The sequence below is a fragment of the Tribolium madens genome, unplaced genomic scaffold (genome assembly GCF_015345945.1).
Source record: "Tribolium madens isolate multiple individuals breed KSU strain unplaced genomic scaffold, Tmad_KSU_1.1 Scaffold_71;HRSCAF=194;Tcas5.2_LG6, whole genome shotgun sequence".
Taxonomy (NCBI): domain Eukaryota; kingdom Metazoa; phylum Arthropoda; class Insecta; order Coleoptera; family Tenebrionidae; genus Tribolium; species Tribolium madens.
In genome coordinates, this window is record NW_025401041.1 from 6,359,027 (window position 1) to 6,375,856 (window position 16,830).

The 16,830-nt window shown below is 30.0% G+C and overlaps 2 protein-coding genes across 4 annotated transcripts in view; one reads left to right on the forward strand and one right to left on the reverse strand.

Moving 5' to 3' along the window:
• Window positions 1–243: 243 nt before the first annotated feature.
• Window positions 244–5,034, forward strand: LOC123008527 (phosphopantothenoylcysteine decarboxylase subunit VHS3-like). 3 transcript variants are annotated; one of them, XM_044404372.1, is made up of 5 exons: window positions 244–394; window positions 504–618; window positions 671–1,001; window positions 1,241–1,374; window positions 4,398–5,034. In XM_044404372.1, exons 3-4 carry the CDS (start codon window positions 806–808, stop codon window positions 1,372–1,374), a joined length of 330 nt encoding a protein of 109 aa, XP_044260307.1. In that variant the 5' UTR covers window positions 244–394; window positions 504–618; window positions 671–805; the 3' UTR covers window positions 4,398–5,034. The 3 variants fall into 3 exon arrangements, with proteins under 3 accessions (XP_044260307.1, XP_044260306.1, XP_044260305.1); XM_044404371.1 differs by lacking the exon at window positions 4,398–5,034 and adding an exon at window positions 1,436–1,523; XM_044404370.1 differs by lacking the exon at window positions 4,398–5,034 and having other exon boundaries at window positions 1,241–1,459.
• Window positions 1,456–16,830, reverse strand: part of LOC123008526 (uncharacterized protein CG3556) — a 16,131-nt gene continuing 756 nt past the window's right edge. The window contains exons 2-5 of the mRNA XM_044404369.1: window positions 9,426–9,917; window positions 9,217–9,377; window positions 4,417–4,966; window positions 1,456–1,894 (exon numbers count right to left, since the gene is read on the reverse strand). Coding sequence (XP_044260304.1) covers window positions 1,833–1,894; window positions 4,417–4,966; window positions 9,217–9,377; window positions 9,426–9,917 — 1,265 coding nt within the window. The 3' untranslated portion in view covers window positions 1,456–1,832. The remainder of the gene's footprint in view (window positions 1,895–4,416; window positions 4,967–9,216; window positions 9,378–9,425; window positions 9,918–16,830) is intronic.

The following is a 16,830-nucleotide window of genomic DNA, read 5'->3' on the forward strand; positions in this document are numbered from 1 at the left end:
GAAAAAAAAATCGATATTCGTCAATAAAAAAATCAAAACTTGATATTATAACAAAACAAACCTTGATGTAGTTTCAAATAAAAACTTAAACAAAAACAAACTTTTTAATTTTTTTTGTGTAACAATTTTTATTACTTTCATCGAATAAATGTTACATCGAATAATATTTCTTGCCCGATTTAAATTTACTTCCGCCCCAAAAACAAACCTAACGTGAAAAACCACCCCGAAATTTGATTTTAATTAAATGACACAATTTATTTTGCCCAAAAACACGTGACGGATGTTACTGAGGGCGCCACAATCGTGCGATTCGCGTTTGTTTTTTTTCATTTTTCTCTCATGTTTAAAGGGCAAAAAAGTGTGGTTTCTTGCCATATTTGCTAATAATGGGGTAAGTTTTTGTTATTAGTTTATTACAAGGTGTGTTCAGGGCACGGGGCGTAGTTTTATTACAATTTTTGCACTTTTCCGAATTTGAGGTTAGAATTGACATTTTCCAGCATTTCGGATGAAAACTGTCTAAAGTTTTACTTGCGTCTCCCTGTTAAGATTGTCGATGAGCAACAAGTAAAAGACTTGCATTCCTCGATTATTAAAGTGGTTTTACCGCGACAGGTGAGTAATTAATTAATTTTCCTGTGTTGTGCTCCTGAATTGTGAATTGTAGAAATCTCGACGTTGGTGCACTGTCGAGCTTGATAGTATCTCCGGTGTTAAAGAATTGAAAAGTGTGAGAATCGACGGTAAGAAAATCTACATCAAGTCACTCAAAAAGAAGAAAAGTGAGCAATAAGTGTCAGTGATGATGGGGGCAGGGGGATTTATTAGAAATCCCGGGTGGGACACATTAAGTAGTGATGATTTGATGGACGAGGATTATGATAATGGTTTGGTTATAGACAATTTTTTTAATGATTTGGATGATTTTGAACTGCCCTCTGAAGTTGTGCTGTTTTTGCCCCCCACCGATGAAGAGCTGGAAGAAGATGACTTTTTCGGTAACTGATTTAGTTTCGATTTCTATTTTATTACAGAATGTAATTGTTATCTGTTTACATTTTGATAATAATACGTACATAAGATAACAAGACGAAATTAGTCACTAAAGTTGCGATTTTTTTGCTATGTTGGTACAAAGTACAAACCAAAGTTTTAAGTCACTGATAAGATTCTGACTGAATTGTTCTTTTGTCTTTTTTCCAGGTAGTAATAATCGAAAAGTTTTGTTTTTTTATAGATGACACGGATGATCTTGATGATGAAGATGATGAGGATTTCGTCCCGTGGGATTCCCTGGAAGATGAGGATTTCGACGACGACAACGCCATAGTGATGTCCAGTGACGAGTCGTCGCCGGAGCGAAATAATTAAGTATAATTTTTAATTGCCTGTGTTAATTGTTTAATAAAGGAATTTATTTTTGTGTTAATAGCAAGAGATAAACAAGAGTAATGTATTTAAGTGTTTATTAGTAATCCCTTTAAGCCAAATTTAACAAAAATAAAGAATTTTTAACAATTTTTGCCATATTAACAATTGAATAAATAATCAAATCCTAAGCTACATATAAAAAAGATGTCACACAAAGATATATTGTCCCTTCAAAATGCATTATTATTTTGTTTGTTATTATTACCACACCTATAGTGTATTACTTATTATCTAAAGATTAAAAAGAAAACACTGTATTGTTGTGACCTACAGTATAAAACAGTCCGAGATGATACAATTCTATCATATGTCCAAAAACGCCCTCTATACAGTAAAATTTGCAAAATAAGTCACACGAAACAAAATGGCGTACAGAAGCATGATACTTGTGCTTAAGCTTACAATTTTTTGTACCAGAACAAATAATGGTCTCCTTCGTCGATAAGTAAATCGTCGACTCCTGAAAATTTCCAGTTAGTAACATACAGGCTGTCCCAGTGAGTTTGTAAAGTCCATATTGACCTTGTTGAAATATATAGAAAATGGATAAATACGAAATTAATGCATCCCTGAAATTATTTTCAACTATACAGCATGTCTCAAAAATAAGTTACAATGCGAACTTGTATTTTGTTGACGAAAACATACTCTTTTAAAAATTTATTACACAAAAACTAAGACAGCTAGAATTTTTTTACAACTGCAAAGAAAAAAGTACAAATTTAAAGACTGTAACAATTTTTTAATGTGTTGCACTTGTATGTACATAAAAAGTTAGTTAAGAAATACAGTAAACAAATGGGTTTTTTTACAATTGGATGTTGTTTTTGAATTAAAAAAGTACCTCACACACACAGTAACACAGTTTTTATCTCATTTTGACTATTTGTAACCAATTGCAAAATTCAATAGTTTTCATTTTTTCATGAAAAAAGGCATCATTTAAATTGCATGAAAAAATACAGTAACATAACTAGGTAATCTACAATACGCCAAAAATAAATCAAAAAATTCTGCCGTACAGTTTTTTTATAAAAAATAAAATGGCCAAAAATAGAGGTTTTTTAAATTTATTTTAAAACGACACGGACAAAAAATTTCAAATTTATATACAGGGTGATTCAGCTTAAATGACCCACCTGACCCCTCCTTTCAGACAACACATAATACATTATGCACTTATTCCTTGATTCAAAATTAAATTTTCAAGATATCGAGAATCAAAGAACGATATTTTTCGATTCAAAATTCGAATATGAATCAAGAAATAATTGCTTTGTGTATTATAGGTTGTCTGCCAAGATGGGTCTAATGGGTCATTTAAGCTGAATCACCCTGTATATTGCTGCTAAGGCCATCAAAAAATTATGAATTTTTTTTCAGAATTTTTAAATAACGATTTATTTTTTTATTCAGTATAGTTCAACCTTAAATAACATAAAAAATTTAAATGGAACACCCTATTTTTTGTTTCTGCATCTTAGAGATTATCTAATTATCTTTACAAAAACATTTCTTTTTAAGTGCCTACAATTAATAACTAAAAAGATAATAAACAAAATGAAAACATTTCAATAGCCAAAATGTCACTCAATTATCATATTTATTTTTCATTTATCTTTTAATTTAACAATTCTAGGCACTAAAAATTTATTTTTTAGATAGATATTTTATCAATCTATTAGAGAAAAAATAAAAAATTCAATGTTTTATTTAATTTTTTGAATTATTTAACTTTAAACAAACTTCTACATTTTTTAATTTTTCGACTGAAATACTTTAAAAAAATGCTGTAGTCTTAAAGTTCGTACTTTGTTTTCGTCAAGTAAACCAACTTATTTTAAAAACTAAGTAAATCAACCAATAAGAAGTTCAACTTAAAAACATCCAAAAATGCCTAGAAACATATAGTGATTCACTTAAAGAAACACAAGTTTGTATTGTAACTTATTTTTGGGACACGCTGTATAGTTGAGGCACTAGATTAGTATTTATTAAATGCCTATACAGGTGTCCCAGCGAGTTGAAAAAGTCCATTAGCGACCTTTAAATGGTAAAATGAAAAAAAAATATATAGGACATTGATAGATACTAATCTAGTCCATCGCCTAAAATTATTTTCAATTGTACAGCGTGTCTCAAAAATAAGTTACAAAACAAACTTATGAAATGTGTTTCTTAGCGTTTTTGGATGTAGATTTTTATGACAATGTTTTTAAGCCAAACCTTTATTGGTCGATTTTGCTTAGTTTTAAAACTAAAACGATTTTTTTGACGAAAACATGCACTTTTTAAAAATTTATTACACAAAAACTAAGACATCTGGAAATATTTTTTTTACTACCGCAAAGAAGAAGGTACAAGCTATAAGGCTGTAACATTTTTTTAGTGTGTTGCATTTGCAAAGATAAAAAAATAAAGTCGTTTGTTAAAAGTTCAATAAATAATTATTATTGTTTCAGCACAAGAGATGTAAGAAATATCACTTAATAATCACATTTGTGTTAAACTGAATCCATTATTCTCTAAAAAATTGCTACAGCTTAAAATTCTGTACTTTCTTCTTTGCAGAAGTAAGAAAAAAAATTTCTAGCTGTCTTAGTTTTTGTGTAATAAATTTTTAAAGTATCAAAAAAACGTCTTATTTTTAAAACTAAGCAAAATCGACCAACAAAAGTTTAGCTTAAAACATTGTCATAAAAATCTACATCTAAAAACGCTAAGGAACATATGGTGTTTCATTTAAAAAAACACAAGTTTGTATTGTAACTTATTTTTGAGACACGCTGTATAGTTGAAAATAATTTTAGGCGATGGACTAGATTAGTATATCAATGTCCTATAAAAAAAAAATTAATTTTTCCATTTAAAGGTCACTAATGGACTTTTTCAACTCGTTGGAACAACGTATAAAATTTTAATGTTCAAAGGTGAATAATGGACTTTACTAACTCGCTGTATAGGTGGGGGAAAGTGACGTACCGACTGGAGCGACGAGCTGATTGGCTGGCGGAGCGCTGGGATCGGGTACTTCCGGCAGCCGATACAACAACCAATAGTTATAGCCCATCGGTTCCTCCTTAAACCCAGCCAAAGTGTGGACGTAGTGTCCATTGGGCCACTCGGAAGCCTCGAAGGTGAAGTGGGGGTCGAGCTCCATGGCCATCTGCATCACGGCGTAGAAAGACGTGTTCCGAGGTGCGGTGATGGCGAGTGTGCAGTTTTCTGTAATGTTGGACCCGACCCAGAGGGTGTAGGTGACGGTCACGTTACGGATTTCGGAGTCGTTGCCGTGGACTGAGAGCGATTTTGTCAAACCGTCGATTTCGACGTGGTTTTCTAGGTCGCCGTCGGGTTTGCCGCAGTCTAGGTTGCGGATTGAGCCTAGGCCGTGATTGGTTAAGGCGAGGATGACCTCGGAGGTCAGGCCGGGGTCGGTGAACGCACCGTCGGGGTCCTGGCGGGACTCGATGTATGACTTTGCAGCGGTTTTGTTCCAGTGGGAACTTGCCTCAGTCATGTCTTGGAGGGCCTGAAATTTGTATGGTTTAGATAATATTCAGGGTACGCCAGAACTCACACCCCAGAGAAAAATTCTATATAAGGTAAGATACCAGGAACATGGAAAAAATGTTAAAAAAAATTAAATCTATGAAAATTTCGAAGTTATGAGAGTTTAAATTTTGCACTTTGACTCTATTTATTTCTGTTGAAAAAATAGTTTTCCAAGTTTTTTTGCTATAGGCTATTAAAAGAGGAAACAAGGAAGCTGTATCCTAAATTGTAACTCTGTATAATCTTATCTGTGGCTTTTATTGGCAAAATTTTTGTACTTTTATTAAATAATCGTAAAAAACATACAAGATCATCAGTATCATTAAATAGACATAAAAAATGTAAAATTTTCAAAAAATAAATGTCAAAATTTTTTGACAGATAGAATTTTTTAAACATTTTTTTCATGTTCCTGGTATCTCATCTTACTTGAAATTTTTCTCTGGGGCGCGAGTTCTGGCGCACCCTGTAGAATAGTGACTGAAAAGTAATTAGGTTTCCGACATCTTCCGCCCTTTGAAATTTCGCGGGAAAGTACATTTTAGTGGGAATGTCTTGAAAAAATGTAATATGGAATATAACAACTAAATAAATACAGTTATGTATTTCTTTATTAACCATTTCATTTAAGATAATAATTTGAGTGTTAGTCGATGTATCCTAACCTCCAAAAATTGTCGTGCGATCGACAAAAATAAATAAATTATAGTAGGCGGTGATTATAATCCTTCAGATTATAATCCTGATTTTTGACATCAAATGTCAGACGAAACTTTGACAAGTTTGTGTTTTATTCATTTTGAGTGAAATAATGTTCACTTTAGAGCAGAAAATTTTTATTCTTGCAAGTTATTACAAAAACGCTGTACAAGATGAAAATGGTAATGGTGTTGCCAACTGTAGAAGATTAATCGTCACCTACTCTATATATTTTTTTTTTCGATCGCACCGCGTATTTGATGTGGAATGTGTTGGTAATATTATTCATGGCATTCTCCATGGCACATGTGTTGCCCGATCAAAAACATCAAATTCACCAGATCGGAGTTGAAAAATTTGCAAAATTTTCACCAGATTACGATTTGTATGGCAAAATCTCGCGAAAAACGCATTTTTACGCATAAAAATCTGCTCAAACTTTTGAAAAAAAGCAAAAATGATATGCTTTTCTGCCTAATTCTGTGATTTTTCGGCTTGTTTTCAACAAAATTTTGCGAAATAATAGCATTTTTAGCTGGAAAAACGTGCTAAAACGCTCGAGAAATGCAAAATAATGTAATACTTAATTTCTTGATTATTTAGTTTGCTTTAGCGAAATCTGGCGAAAAACCTGAGATTTTAGTACAAAAACGTGCTAAAAGCATTTTCGGTCAAATTTTGTGGTTTCTCCCTTTTTTGCTTAAAACGCCGGAAAAAAATGCAAAATAATATAATTTTAGACTTAATTTCTTGATTTTTGAGTTTATTTTAGCGAAATCTAACAAATCGTGGCCAAATTTTGTGGTTTCTCAGCTTATTTTTGTTCAAAAACCAGTTAAATCCAGTGGAACAAAGTCAATTTCAATTTAATTTTGTAATTTTTTAGCCTGCTTCAATGCAATATTTCGAACTGTTTTGTGTTTTTATCTCTCACAAATATTCTTAAACACTCGAAAACGACAAAAAACGCAGTTTTGGGCTATTTTATTGAATTTTGTGGCTTGTTTTTGACAAAATTTTGCAAAATAATTGTGTTTCTAGCGGAAAAAGCATTCGAAAAAACTAAAATAAGTTGTCATTTTCCACTCTGTTTAGTAATATCTTGTAAAAAAATAAATAGAACTATTTTTAACCAATTTGGTGGTTTTCGATTATATTTTCTTCAAGAAAATTTAACGAAATAATCAAGTTAAATAATAAAAGCTTAAGAGTTAGATAAATATATCGTAATATAATCTTTTTTTATAACAATTTAATGATTTTTGAAACGCTATGGCAAACTCTCGCGAAAAAACAGAGTTTTCAGCGTAAAAATTTGCTTGAACATTGGAAAAAGGAAAAATTATATCATTTTTTGACCTAATTCTGTATTTTTTGGCTTGTTTTTTTACCAACTTTGCGAAATAATTGAGTTTCTAGCTGAAAAACATATCAATCCTTTTTGTGATTTTTAGGCGTATTGGAGATTTTGCAAAATAAATGAACCTCTGATGATAGTTCAAAAATGAAGTATGTAAGTCGGGCGAAACAAGCTAAAAAATGATATCAATTTCGATTTAATTAATTTAATTTTTAATTTTTCAGCCTGTTTCAACGCAATATTCCAAACTTTTTGTGTTTTTCTCTCAAAAACATGCTTAAACACTCGACAAAGGCCAAAAATGCCGTTTTTAGGAGGCTGTCTTGTCGAATTTGTGGCTTGTTTTTAACAAAATTTTGCAAAATAATAAGAAAAAGACATAAATAAGTTGTAATTTTCAACCAATTTGGTGTTTTTCAATTATTTTTTTCTTCGAAAAAATTTGACGAAATCATCAAATTAATGCCTAAGAGTTAGGTAAAAATATCATAATGTAATCTCTAACAATTTAGTGATTTTTGACATGCTACGGCAAACTCTCATGATAAACCAGAGTTTTCAGCTTAAAAATCTATTTGAACTTTTGAAAAAGACAAAAATTATTTTATTTCTGTGCTTTTCGCCAATTTTGCGAAATAATTATAAAAGTATTCGAAAAAGACAAAAATAAATTGTCATTTTCGATCCTGTTTAGTAAAATCTTGTAAAAAAAAACAAACAGAACTATTTGTAACCAATTTGGTTTTTCGAGTCTTTTGAAAAAATNTTAGCCTGCTTCAATGCAATATTTCGAACTCTTTTGTGTTTTTATCTCTCACAAATATTCTTAAACACTCGAAAACGACAAAAAACGCCGTTTTGGGCTATTTTATTGTGCAAAATAATTGTGTTTCTAGCGGAAGAAGCATTCGAAAAAACTAAAATAAGTTGTCATTTCCCACTCTGTTTAGTAATATCTTGTAAAATACAAATAGAACTATTTTTAACCAATTTGGTGGTTTTCGATTATATTTTCTTCAAGAAAATTTAACGAAATAATCAAGTGAAAGCTTAAGAGTTAGTAAATATATCGTAATATAATCTTTTTTTATAACAATTTAGTGATTTTTGAAACGCTATGGTAAACTCTCGCGAAAAAACAGAGTTTTCAGCGTAAAAATTTGCTTGAACATCATTTTTTTATCATTTTTTGGCCTAATTCTGTATTTTTTGGCTTGTTTTTTTACCAATTTTGCGAAATAATTGAGTTTCTAGCTGAAAAACATGCTAAAACGCTCAAGAATAGCACAATTTATGTAATTTTCGACTTAATATTTAATATTTTTCAGTTCGTTTTAGAAAAATCTCGCAAAAAAATTGAGACTGTAGTAGAGAAACATGCTTAAAAAATTATCGGCTTGTTTTTGTCTTATTTTGCTCAAAAATCACTTAAAAACAAACAAAATAACACTAATATCAATTGTTTTTGTGATTTTTAAGCTTGTTTGGACAAGTTTTTCCAAATTAATTTTGATTCAATTTTTTTGGCCTGCTTCAACAAAATTTTTAGAATTTACTTTGTTTTTATCGCAAAAACGTGCAAAAATAACGCCGTTTTTTGGTCGAATTTGTTGAATTTTTGGATTGTTTTAAACGATATACCTAATTGTATTTCTAACTGAAAAGGTATTCGAAAAAAATAAAAATAAATTGTCATTTTCGATCCTGTCTAGTAAAATTTTGTTAAAAAACAAACAATTTTTAACCATTTTGGTGGTTTTTCGACTTTTTTGAAAAATCTTGATATAAACAAGGTTCTGGTTGAAAACGTAAAAAATGCTCGAAAAACAGTATTTTTCATTTCCGAAAAAATCACCAGATGGAATTTTTATAAAAATTTTCACCAAATCACCAGACTAACATGAAAATCACCAGATCTGGTGGCAACACTGAGGCGCAGTTTTCCATATTTTAAAACTTTTACAAAAATTCAAAATTCTGTCAAAACACTGTCTCGCGATACCAACCCAACATGTTTCAAATTACTGTAATTTCCAAATTGTGGCATACGATTCTAGTACTTTTCTTGTTACGGAGTTTTTCACCAAGACGTCAAAAAAGTAAAATCTATCAGTTCAGTTTACAAAGTTATAATTAGGCCGAGGCGAAGCCGAGTCGAAAAAACTCACTTGCATGGTCAAAGCTGTATTATACAAATTTCCAAAGCCCCCATCTGGTTGCTGCTGTCTTGCTAGACTAATACTGGGCCTCCTCAACGAGTGTTGCAAATTTCTGTGTCTGTGGTCCTTCACAATACATCGCAAGGCCAAAATTGTCATTGCCACTGTATCTGGAATTGAATTAATTAATTCCTCTCAATTTTTCTTTCTTAACTTACCAATGTTGTGGTCTTTGGCCGTGTTTGCGATGTCCAGCAGCCGCCTAATCTGCTTCTTCCTCACATGCGCCCTCGAGCTGCAGGCCGCCAACGTGGCATAAGCAAAATCCAGATCATGCACAGCCTCATGATGCTGCATGGCCCCGATGAGATCATGCCCGTGGAATTGCCTCGGGTCTTGACACAGCGTGCTCAACGCCAAGGCATACTGGGCCAATTTGGGGGGCGTAATGGGGACCTCGTGGTGTCGCCACAACAGAATCACAATCTCGATCTCTAATTGTTTGCTAGAGAGTTGCATTTCGACGGGGGTGGGCAAAGGTGAGGCCAAATCGTCGTGAGAAACGAGTTGGAGAGCGGTGACGGCTTTGGGGGTGTCGTTGCGCCAACCCCAAGTCACGTCGCGTTGGGTTATTAACCATGCTAAGGCCTTTTGGATGGACGAGTCGGGGTCGGGGGTTGCGGATGTCGAGCGGAACGAGCCGGTTGTTACTGTAAATGTTAGGGCAATGAGGTTTTATTGTAGGGTGGCATTTTAGGGAAAGGTCGGGTTGGGGGATTCATAAATTTGATTTTGATGTCAAGGGTTACGAGGGATCAAATGAAGGATTTAATTTAAGTGGGTGTGTATGAGACAAAATTAGTAAAATCTGCAAAGTTGGCAAAAATAGCGTTTTTTCACAAAAATTAGATATTGTTTTTTTTTAATTTTAAGGTTTTTGGCTAAGATTTTAACATTGAAAATTATGTAAATTTTTTTCATGTCAGAACTCGCGCCCCAGAGAAAAATTTCAAATAAGATAAGATACCAGGAACATGAAAAAAATGTTTAAAAAATTCTATCTGTCAAAAAATTTTGACATTTCAAAAACTCTTTCTCATTTTAAATAAAAATTTCTGATTCTTGCTTGAGTCACTATCGAAATTGTTCAAATTCTCATTAATATTTCCCTTTAATCTGAGCTTATGAATTATTATTTTCTCAAAATTTTGATTACTTTTCGGTGTCTTGAATTTTTAACACAAGATCTCTTTATTTTCTCGAGATTTTTGTGTTTCAAAACATTGACATTTTTCTATAATTTGTAAATAGTAAGATCTTGTTTTTTTTAATTTCAAATTTGACTACATCTCAGTATTTCCTCTGGTTTTTAGGTTTCAAGATTGAGAATTATGTTTTTTTAGGGTTTTTTATATTTTGTTATTTTAAGAACTGTTTATTTTTCAAGATTTTACATTAACACTTCTAATTTATACTTGCAATACTATCGAAATGTTCGATTTTAATTCTGAGCTTCCAAAGTATTCATTTCTCAAATCTTGTCTATTTTTCGGTGTTTTTAATCCTCTAATTTTTAATCCAAGGTTCCCTTATTTTCTGAGGATGTTTGTGCGTCAAGACTGACATTTTTTCGTCAGCTCTCAAAATTTGAATTCTTATTGCAAAGCTGCAGTTTTATTTTCCAAGATTTACAAAAAAATTCAAAATTTTGCAACTAGTAAGATTTTGTTTGTTTTTAATTTCATATTTGACTAAAACAGCAATTTTTTACAAAAAATATATATATAAGAAATTTGTAATTTGTAAATGGTAAGATATTACGACTTTAAAAAAAACAAATTTGATTACATCTCAGTATTTCCTCCGATTTTTGGGTTTCAAGATTTTAACATTGAAAATTATGTTTGTTTTTTTCAGGTCTTTACTTTGTTTCTCATTTTTTATGTTTTGATTTCAAGAACTCTTTATTTTCTCGATATTTTTGTGTTTCAAGACATTCAAAACAATTTCAAATTTGACTACATCTTTGTATATCCTCTAGTTTTTGGGTTTCAAGATTGAAAATTATGTTTTTTTAGGGTTTTTTTTCTTTTTTGTATCATGTTATTATAAGAACTGTTTATTTTTCAAGATTTTACATTAAGACTTCTAATTTTTACTTGCAATACTATAGAAATTATTCAATTTCTTTTCATTTCTGGAGTTATAAATTATTAATATCTCAAAATACTGACTACTTTTCGTTGTTTTTAATCCTCTAATTTTTTAATACGATCCCTTATTTTCTTAGGATGTTTGTATTTCAAGACATTTTTTTCTTCAGCTCTCAAATTTTGAGTTTTCAAGGAGGTTATTATTATAAAACAGCAGTTTTATTTTTCAGGATTCACAAAAAAATTCAAAATTTTGTAACTACATAGTATGATTTTGATTTTTTTTTTAAATTCCATATTTGACTTTGTAGTTCTTCCGGATTTGAGTTCCAAGATTTTAACATTGAAAATTTGGTTTTTTTAGGGTTTTTTCTTTTCTCGTTTTTTATATTTTTATTTCAACAATTATTTATTTTTGTCATTTTTTCTTCAGGTCTTAAATTTTGAGTTTTCATGTAGGTTATCGTAAAACGATAAAAAAACTTTTACAAAAAAAATATATAAAAAAATTGTAACATTTAAATGGTAATGAGAATGACTTTTTTTTAATTCAATTTTTTTTATATCTAAGTATTTTTTCCGGTTTTTGTGTTTCAAAATTTTAACATTGAAAATTATGTTTGTTTTTTTCAGGTCTTTGTTTTGTTTTGTTTCCCATTTTTTTATGTTTTGATTTCAAGAACTTTTTGTTTTTCAAGATTTTAAATTATTTTTCTAACATTTGCAACATTTGAAAGTTCTGAACTTTCAAATTATTATTTTCTCAAAATCTTTACTACTTCTCGGTGTCTTGAATTTTTAACCTAAAAGTTCTCAAGAGTCTCAAGACCTTGACATTTTTCTTTAGCTCTTAAATTTTGAATTTTCAAGTAGGTTATTATTGAAAAAGAGCAGTTTTATTTTCTAAGATTTACAAAAATGTCAAAAATTTGTAGGTGGTAAGATCTTATTTTTTAATTTAAAATTTGACTACATCTCTGTATTTCCTCCGGTTTTTGGTTTCCAAAATTTTAACATTGAAAATTACATTTTTTTTTCAGGTTTTTACATTTTTTCCCATTTTTTATATTTTCACTTCAAGAACTTTATTAGACTCAAGATTTTGGATTCTCACTAATTTTCCTTTTTTTTGTCTTGAATTCTTGACTCAAGTTTGCTTTATTTTCTTAAGATGTATTTTAAGACTTTGGCTTTTTTTTCAAGTCTCAAAATGTGTATAAAACAACATTTACCTCATCAAAACTAGAAAAAATTCTAATTAACGTTGCAAAAGCCTGGGATGAAGGTTGGTAAAACTAGATTTCTTTTTACTGCTATGAAAAAGCACAGCTAAAAATAATTTGAAACGGATAAAACCCCATTTCGAAAGCTAATTTCAATAAAAGAGGAAACATTCCGTTACAAAACGAATGTAAAATCGATTCATACTCAAGCCTTACAGCCCAAAAACACGAAAAGACTTAAAAGCAAAATGTATTTGTTTAGGAAATGACAGAAATAGAGTCACTCACCCTAACAGAAACCTTACAATAACCTGCCTTTATTAATTAATTTAGAAACACAAAGGGGCCATTACTCAATTTCTCCACAAAAAATCCAACTTTTAATTAATTCCGCCTGTCGTTCATCACAAATCAATACTTAATTAATCACACAAAGGAAATATTTCACTGTCAATCTCGATTCATAAAAAGACTAACTACGATTTAATTTCCCATTTTTTTTTCACAAAGTGAATGTTCAGGTAGTAATCTAAGTTGGAACATGAGTTTCAAATTTTTGTAGCGGAGTTACGCTTCATTAAAACTTTTAAATCCACGCTGAAATATGATCCCCACTCGGGAGGATATTTATTACTTGAAGCTTTTTCAACTAATCTATGTAAAAAACCATCCAAATTTAATATTATTTTTTACAAATTTTAAACAAGAATAAAATAAATCACAGACGAGGAACCAATAAAAAGCGATTAGTGTTAAGCCCACAATTGAAGAAAGTTTCAACGACGAAAAAACTAATAAAGTGGGAATTAACGAAATTTGGAACGAAACTTTTTGTATTTTCCCAATTAGGAAGCTTTCTAGAAATCTGTTTATACAATCCTTCACTTTGTGACAAATTTTTATCAATGAGGAAGAAAGTAATTACACCAAGATTCCAACTTGTAACAATAAAAGAAGTTGGAAAAGTCAAGGCACGAAAAGCCCGACATTTCCATTCGAGAAGGAGGATTGCAGACAATGTAAATTTATAGAGTAATAGCCTTAGTGGCTTTTCCGGGAAAGATGTGCAGTGAAATTTGATTAGGAGGAAATGCAAAACACACGATTTTTACATTTCACGTTGAAATCACGACAATACATTAAGTGTTTCTCGGAAAAAAATTGTGCCAATGAATTATTAATGTAAATAAAAAATTCCATAAACATTTCGATCGCTTTATTTCGTTCATTTAATCATAACTTGTTGACATTTATAAACACAACGTTTGTGTTTACTTAGTTTTTTATTTTTTAATAATTCAATGGTTTTTTCGCCACTCGAAAAACAGGGTTTTATTCTCAAAAATTTCTAATTTCTAAACTTGTTTTTTTTATTTGCAAATTATGTTTTTATAGTAACCCCAATGCTACAACATTTTATCGCCCACTTAATGCTCTATTTCATTATTGTTAACGTCCTTTTCATTTTATTTTCGTTTTTTATTACATTTGTATCATCAATAGTGACCTGTCCCTGATAATTGATTCGATATTAAACATTAATGGGTCACGTGTGTCACGTGTGTTTCAATGTTTTAGAAAATAACTAGAACGGAAATGTTTTTTTCTAACAATTTTCAAAGAATTTGAATTAAAATGAGGGCAAAAAATACCAATTTTTTCATGTTGTGTAATTTACGTAACACTCTGGGAAATAAAGAAATTGCGTCTTGTAGCCTTTGGGAAATTATTTTCTTAGGGACTTTTGACGTCAGATTACACGGAAAAGTGGTTAAAACGCGAAATAAATTGATAATTTCATTTAAAAAACAACAAAATTTGTTGTTAAATTACTTTTAATCAAACATTTTTTCCTCATTTAACAATGTTATCTGTTGTAAATACAAAATTTTATTGCACTTTTAAGTCTCAAACTAGAGGACCGTAGTTTGTGTAACAAAAGACAGTTAAAGTGGTCTCTAGACGACCATTACGTTTTACAACAATACATGTCGTTTTAGAAGCAGTTCGATTTTTGCACTTTGTGCTCTAAGCGTCATAATATGGCAATAAATGTACACATTGTAGTATTGCATTTAAGCGAAACATCATTAAAAATAAAAAACAAAATCTTATTTCCTGTCTTTTATAACAACTGATCAAAAATAAACAATATGTTTTTATTTCGAATAATTTTGTTGAGATTTTCCAAAGTGTTTATTAATTTAACTAGTGCAGTTAGTAGTGCAAAATGCAAAAAATAATGTCATGGTAAAAGTAAAAACGTTAAGGCTCAAAAATAGAATTTTTACTCCATGGCTGAAAGGTAAAGATTTTGACATTTATCTTTAATCCGAGCTTTCTTAAATTTTTGACTACTTCGTCTTGAATTTTTAACCCAAGATCTGTTTATTTTCTCTAGATTTTTGTGTTTCAAGCTTTTGAGATTGGTTTCAGCTTCCATACTCTTAATAGAAAAGAATTTAAAAAATCAGAAAACCTTATTTCGTGCTCGACAACTTTTTATAAAATTGTTTTTTTTTCTAAGATTGGCACACGTTTTAGGTATTTTTGCGAGTCTCTAGGAGCCCTAAAGTGCAAAAAACCTTATTTGATGTGATTTTGAAACTAGATTTTTTTCGATTTTTTCAAAATTGAGGAACTATTAATCGTAGGCTTCACTATTTGATATCGTTGTAAAACACTTTCAATTTTCTATCACATCAAAAAAAAATCGTCGGTCTGCGAAGTTATTTATCGAGAAAATCTTTGATATGTGCAGAAAAACTACATTTTAAACGGAAAAAAACTGAGTTAGAAGTTTGCGAACTAGCTAAGTGAAGGTGCAAACCTCTGTCAAAAAAAATTATATTGAATTAAAAACGTTTAGGCTCAAAAATAGATTTGTTACGCCATGGCTGAAAAGTAAAGATTTTGACATTTATCATTAATATTTTCCTTTAATCCGAGCTTATGAATTATTATTTTCTCAAAATTTTGACTACTTTTCGGTGTCTTGAATTTTTAACCCAAGATCTCTTTATTTTCTCTAGATTTTTGTGTTTCAAGACATTTTTTTGTTATTTGTGAATTGTAAGATTTTGATTTTTTTTATTTCAATTTTGACTACATCTCTGTCCTTCCTCTGATTTTTGGTTTCCAAAATTTTAACATTGAAAATTATGTTTACTCGTACTTTCGAAATTGTTCAAATTTTCATCAATTTTTTCTCCTTATTTTCTCAAGATCTTTGAATTTCAAGACGACATTTTTTCTTAATTTTTGAGTTTTCCCGCAGGTTGTTATTGTGAAACAGCAGTTTTATTTTATAATATTTACAAAAAATATCTCAAAAATTTGTAGATGGTAAGATCTTAATTACTATTACGCATTTAAGCGAAAAATCATTAAAAATAAAAAAAACAAAATCTTATTTCCTGTCTTTTATAACAACTGATCAAAAATAAAAAATATGTTTTTATTTCGAATAATATATTGGAATTTTTGTTGAAATTTTCCAAAGTGTTTATTAATTTAACTAGTGCAGTTAGTAGTGCAAAATGTTGAATGTTGATGATCTACAATGAAATTGGTAAAGCAACGAAAAAGACAAGAAAGAAACAACATTGGTAAATGTCAATAATGTCATGGTAAAAGTAAAAACGTTTAGGCTCAAAAATAGAATTTTTAGTCCGTGGCTGAAAGGTAAAGCTTATGAATGATTATTTTCTCAAAATTTTGACTACTTCTCGGTGTCTTGAATTTTTAACCCAAGATCTCTTTATTTTCTCTAGATATTTGTGTTTCAAGATTGACATTTTTTTGTTATTTGTAAATTGTAAGATTTTGATTTTTTTTATTTCAATTTTGACTGCATCTCTCTCCTTCCTCCGATTTTTGGTTTGCAAAATTTTAACATTGAAAATTATGTTTTTTATTTGCAATACTCGTACTTTCGAAATTGTTCAAATTCTAATCAATTTTCTCTTCAATTCTAAGCTTTCAAATTATTAATTTCTTAAAATCTTGACTATTTCTTGGTGTCTTGAATTTTTAACCCAAGGTTTCATTATTTTCCCAATTTCCTTAAATTTCAAGACGTTGACATTTTTTCTTAAATTTTGAGTTTCTAAGCAGGTTGTTGTAAAACAGCAGTTTTATAATACATAATTACAAAAAATATCTTAAAAATTTGTAGATGGTAAGATCTTAATTTTTTAAATGTACACATTGTAGTTATTGCTATTACGCATTTAAGCGAAAAATCA

Coding starts and splice junctions, on each gene's coding strand:
- LOC123008527 (XM_044404372.1), top strand. CDS start 806: ATGATGGGGGCAGGGGGATTTATTAGAAATCCCGGGTGGGACACATTA. Junction 1,002..1,240: donor GGAAGAAGATGACTTTTTCG/GTAACTGATTTA, acceptor GTTTTTTTATAG/ATGACACGGATGATCTTGAT.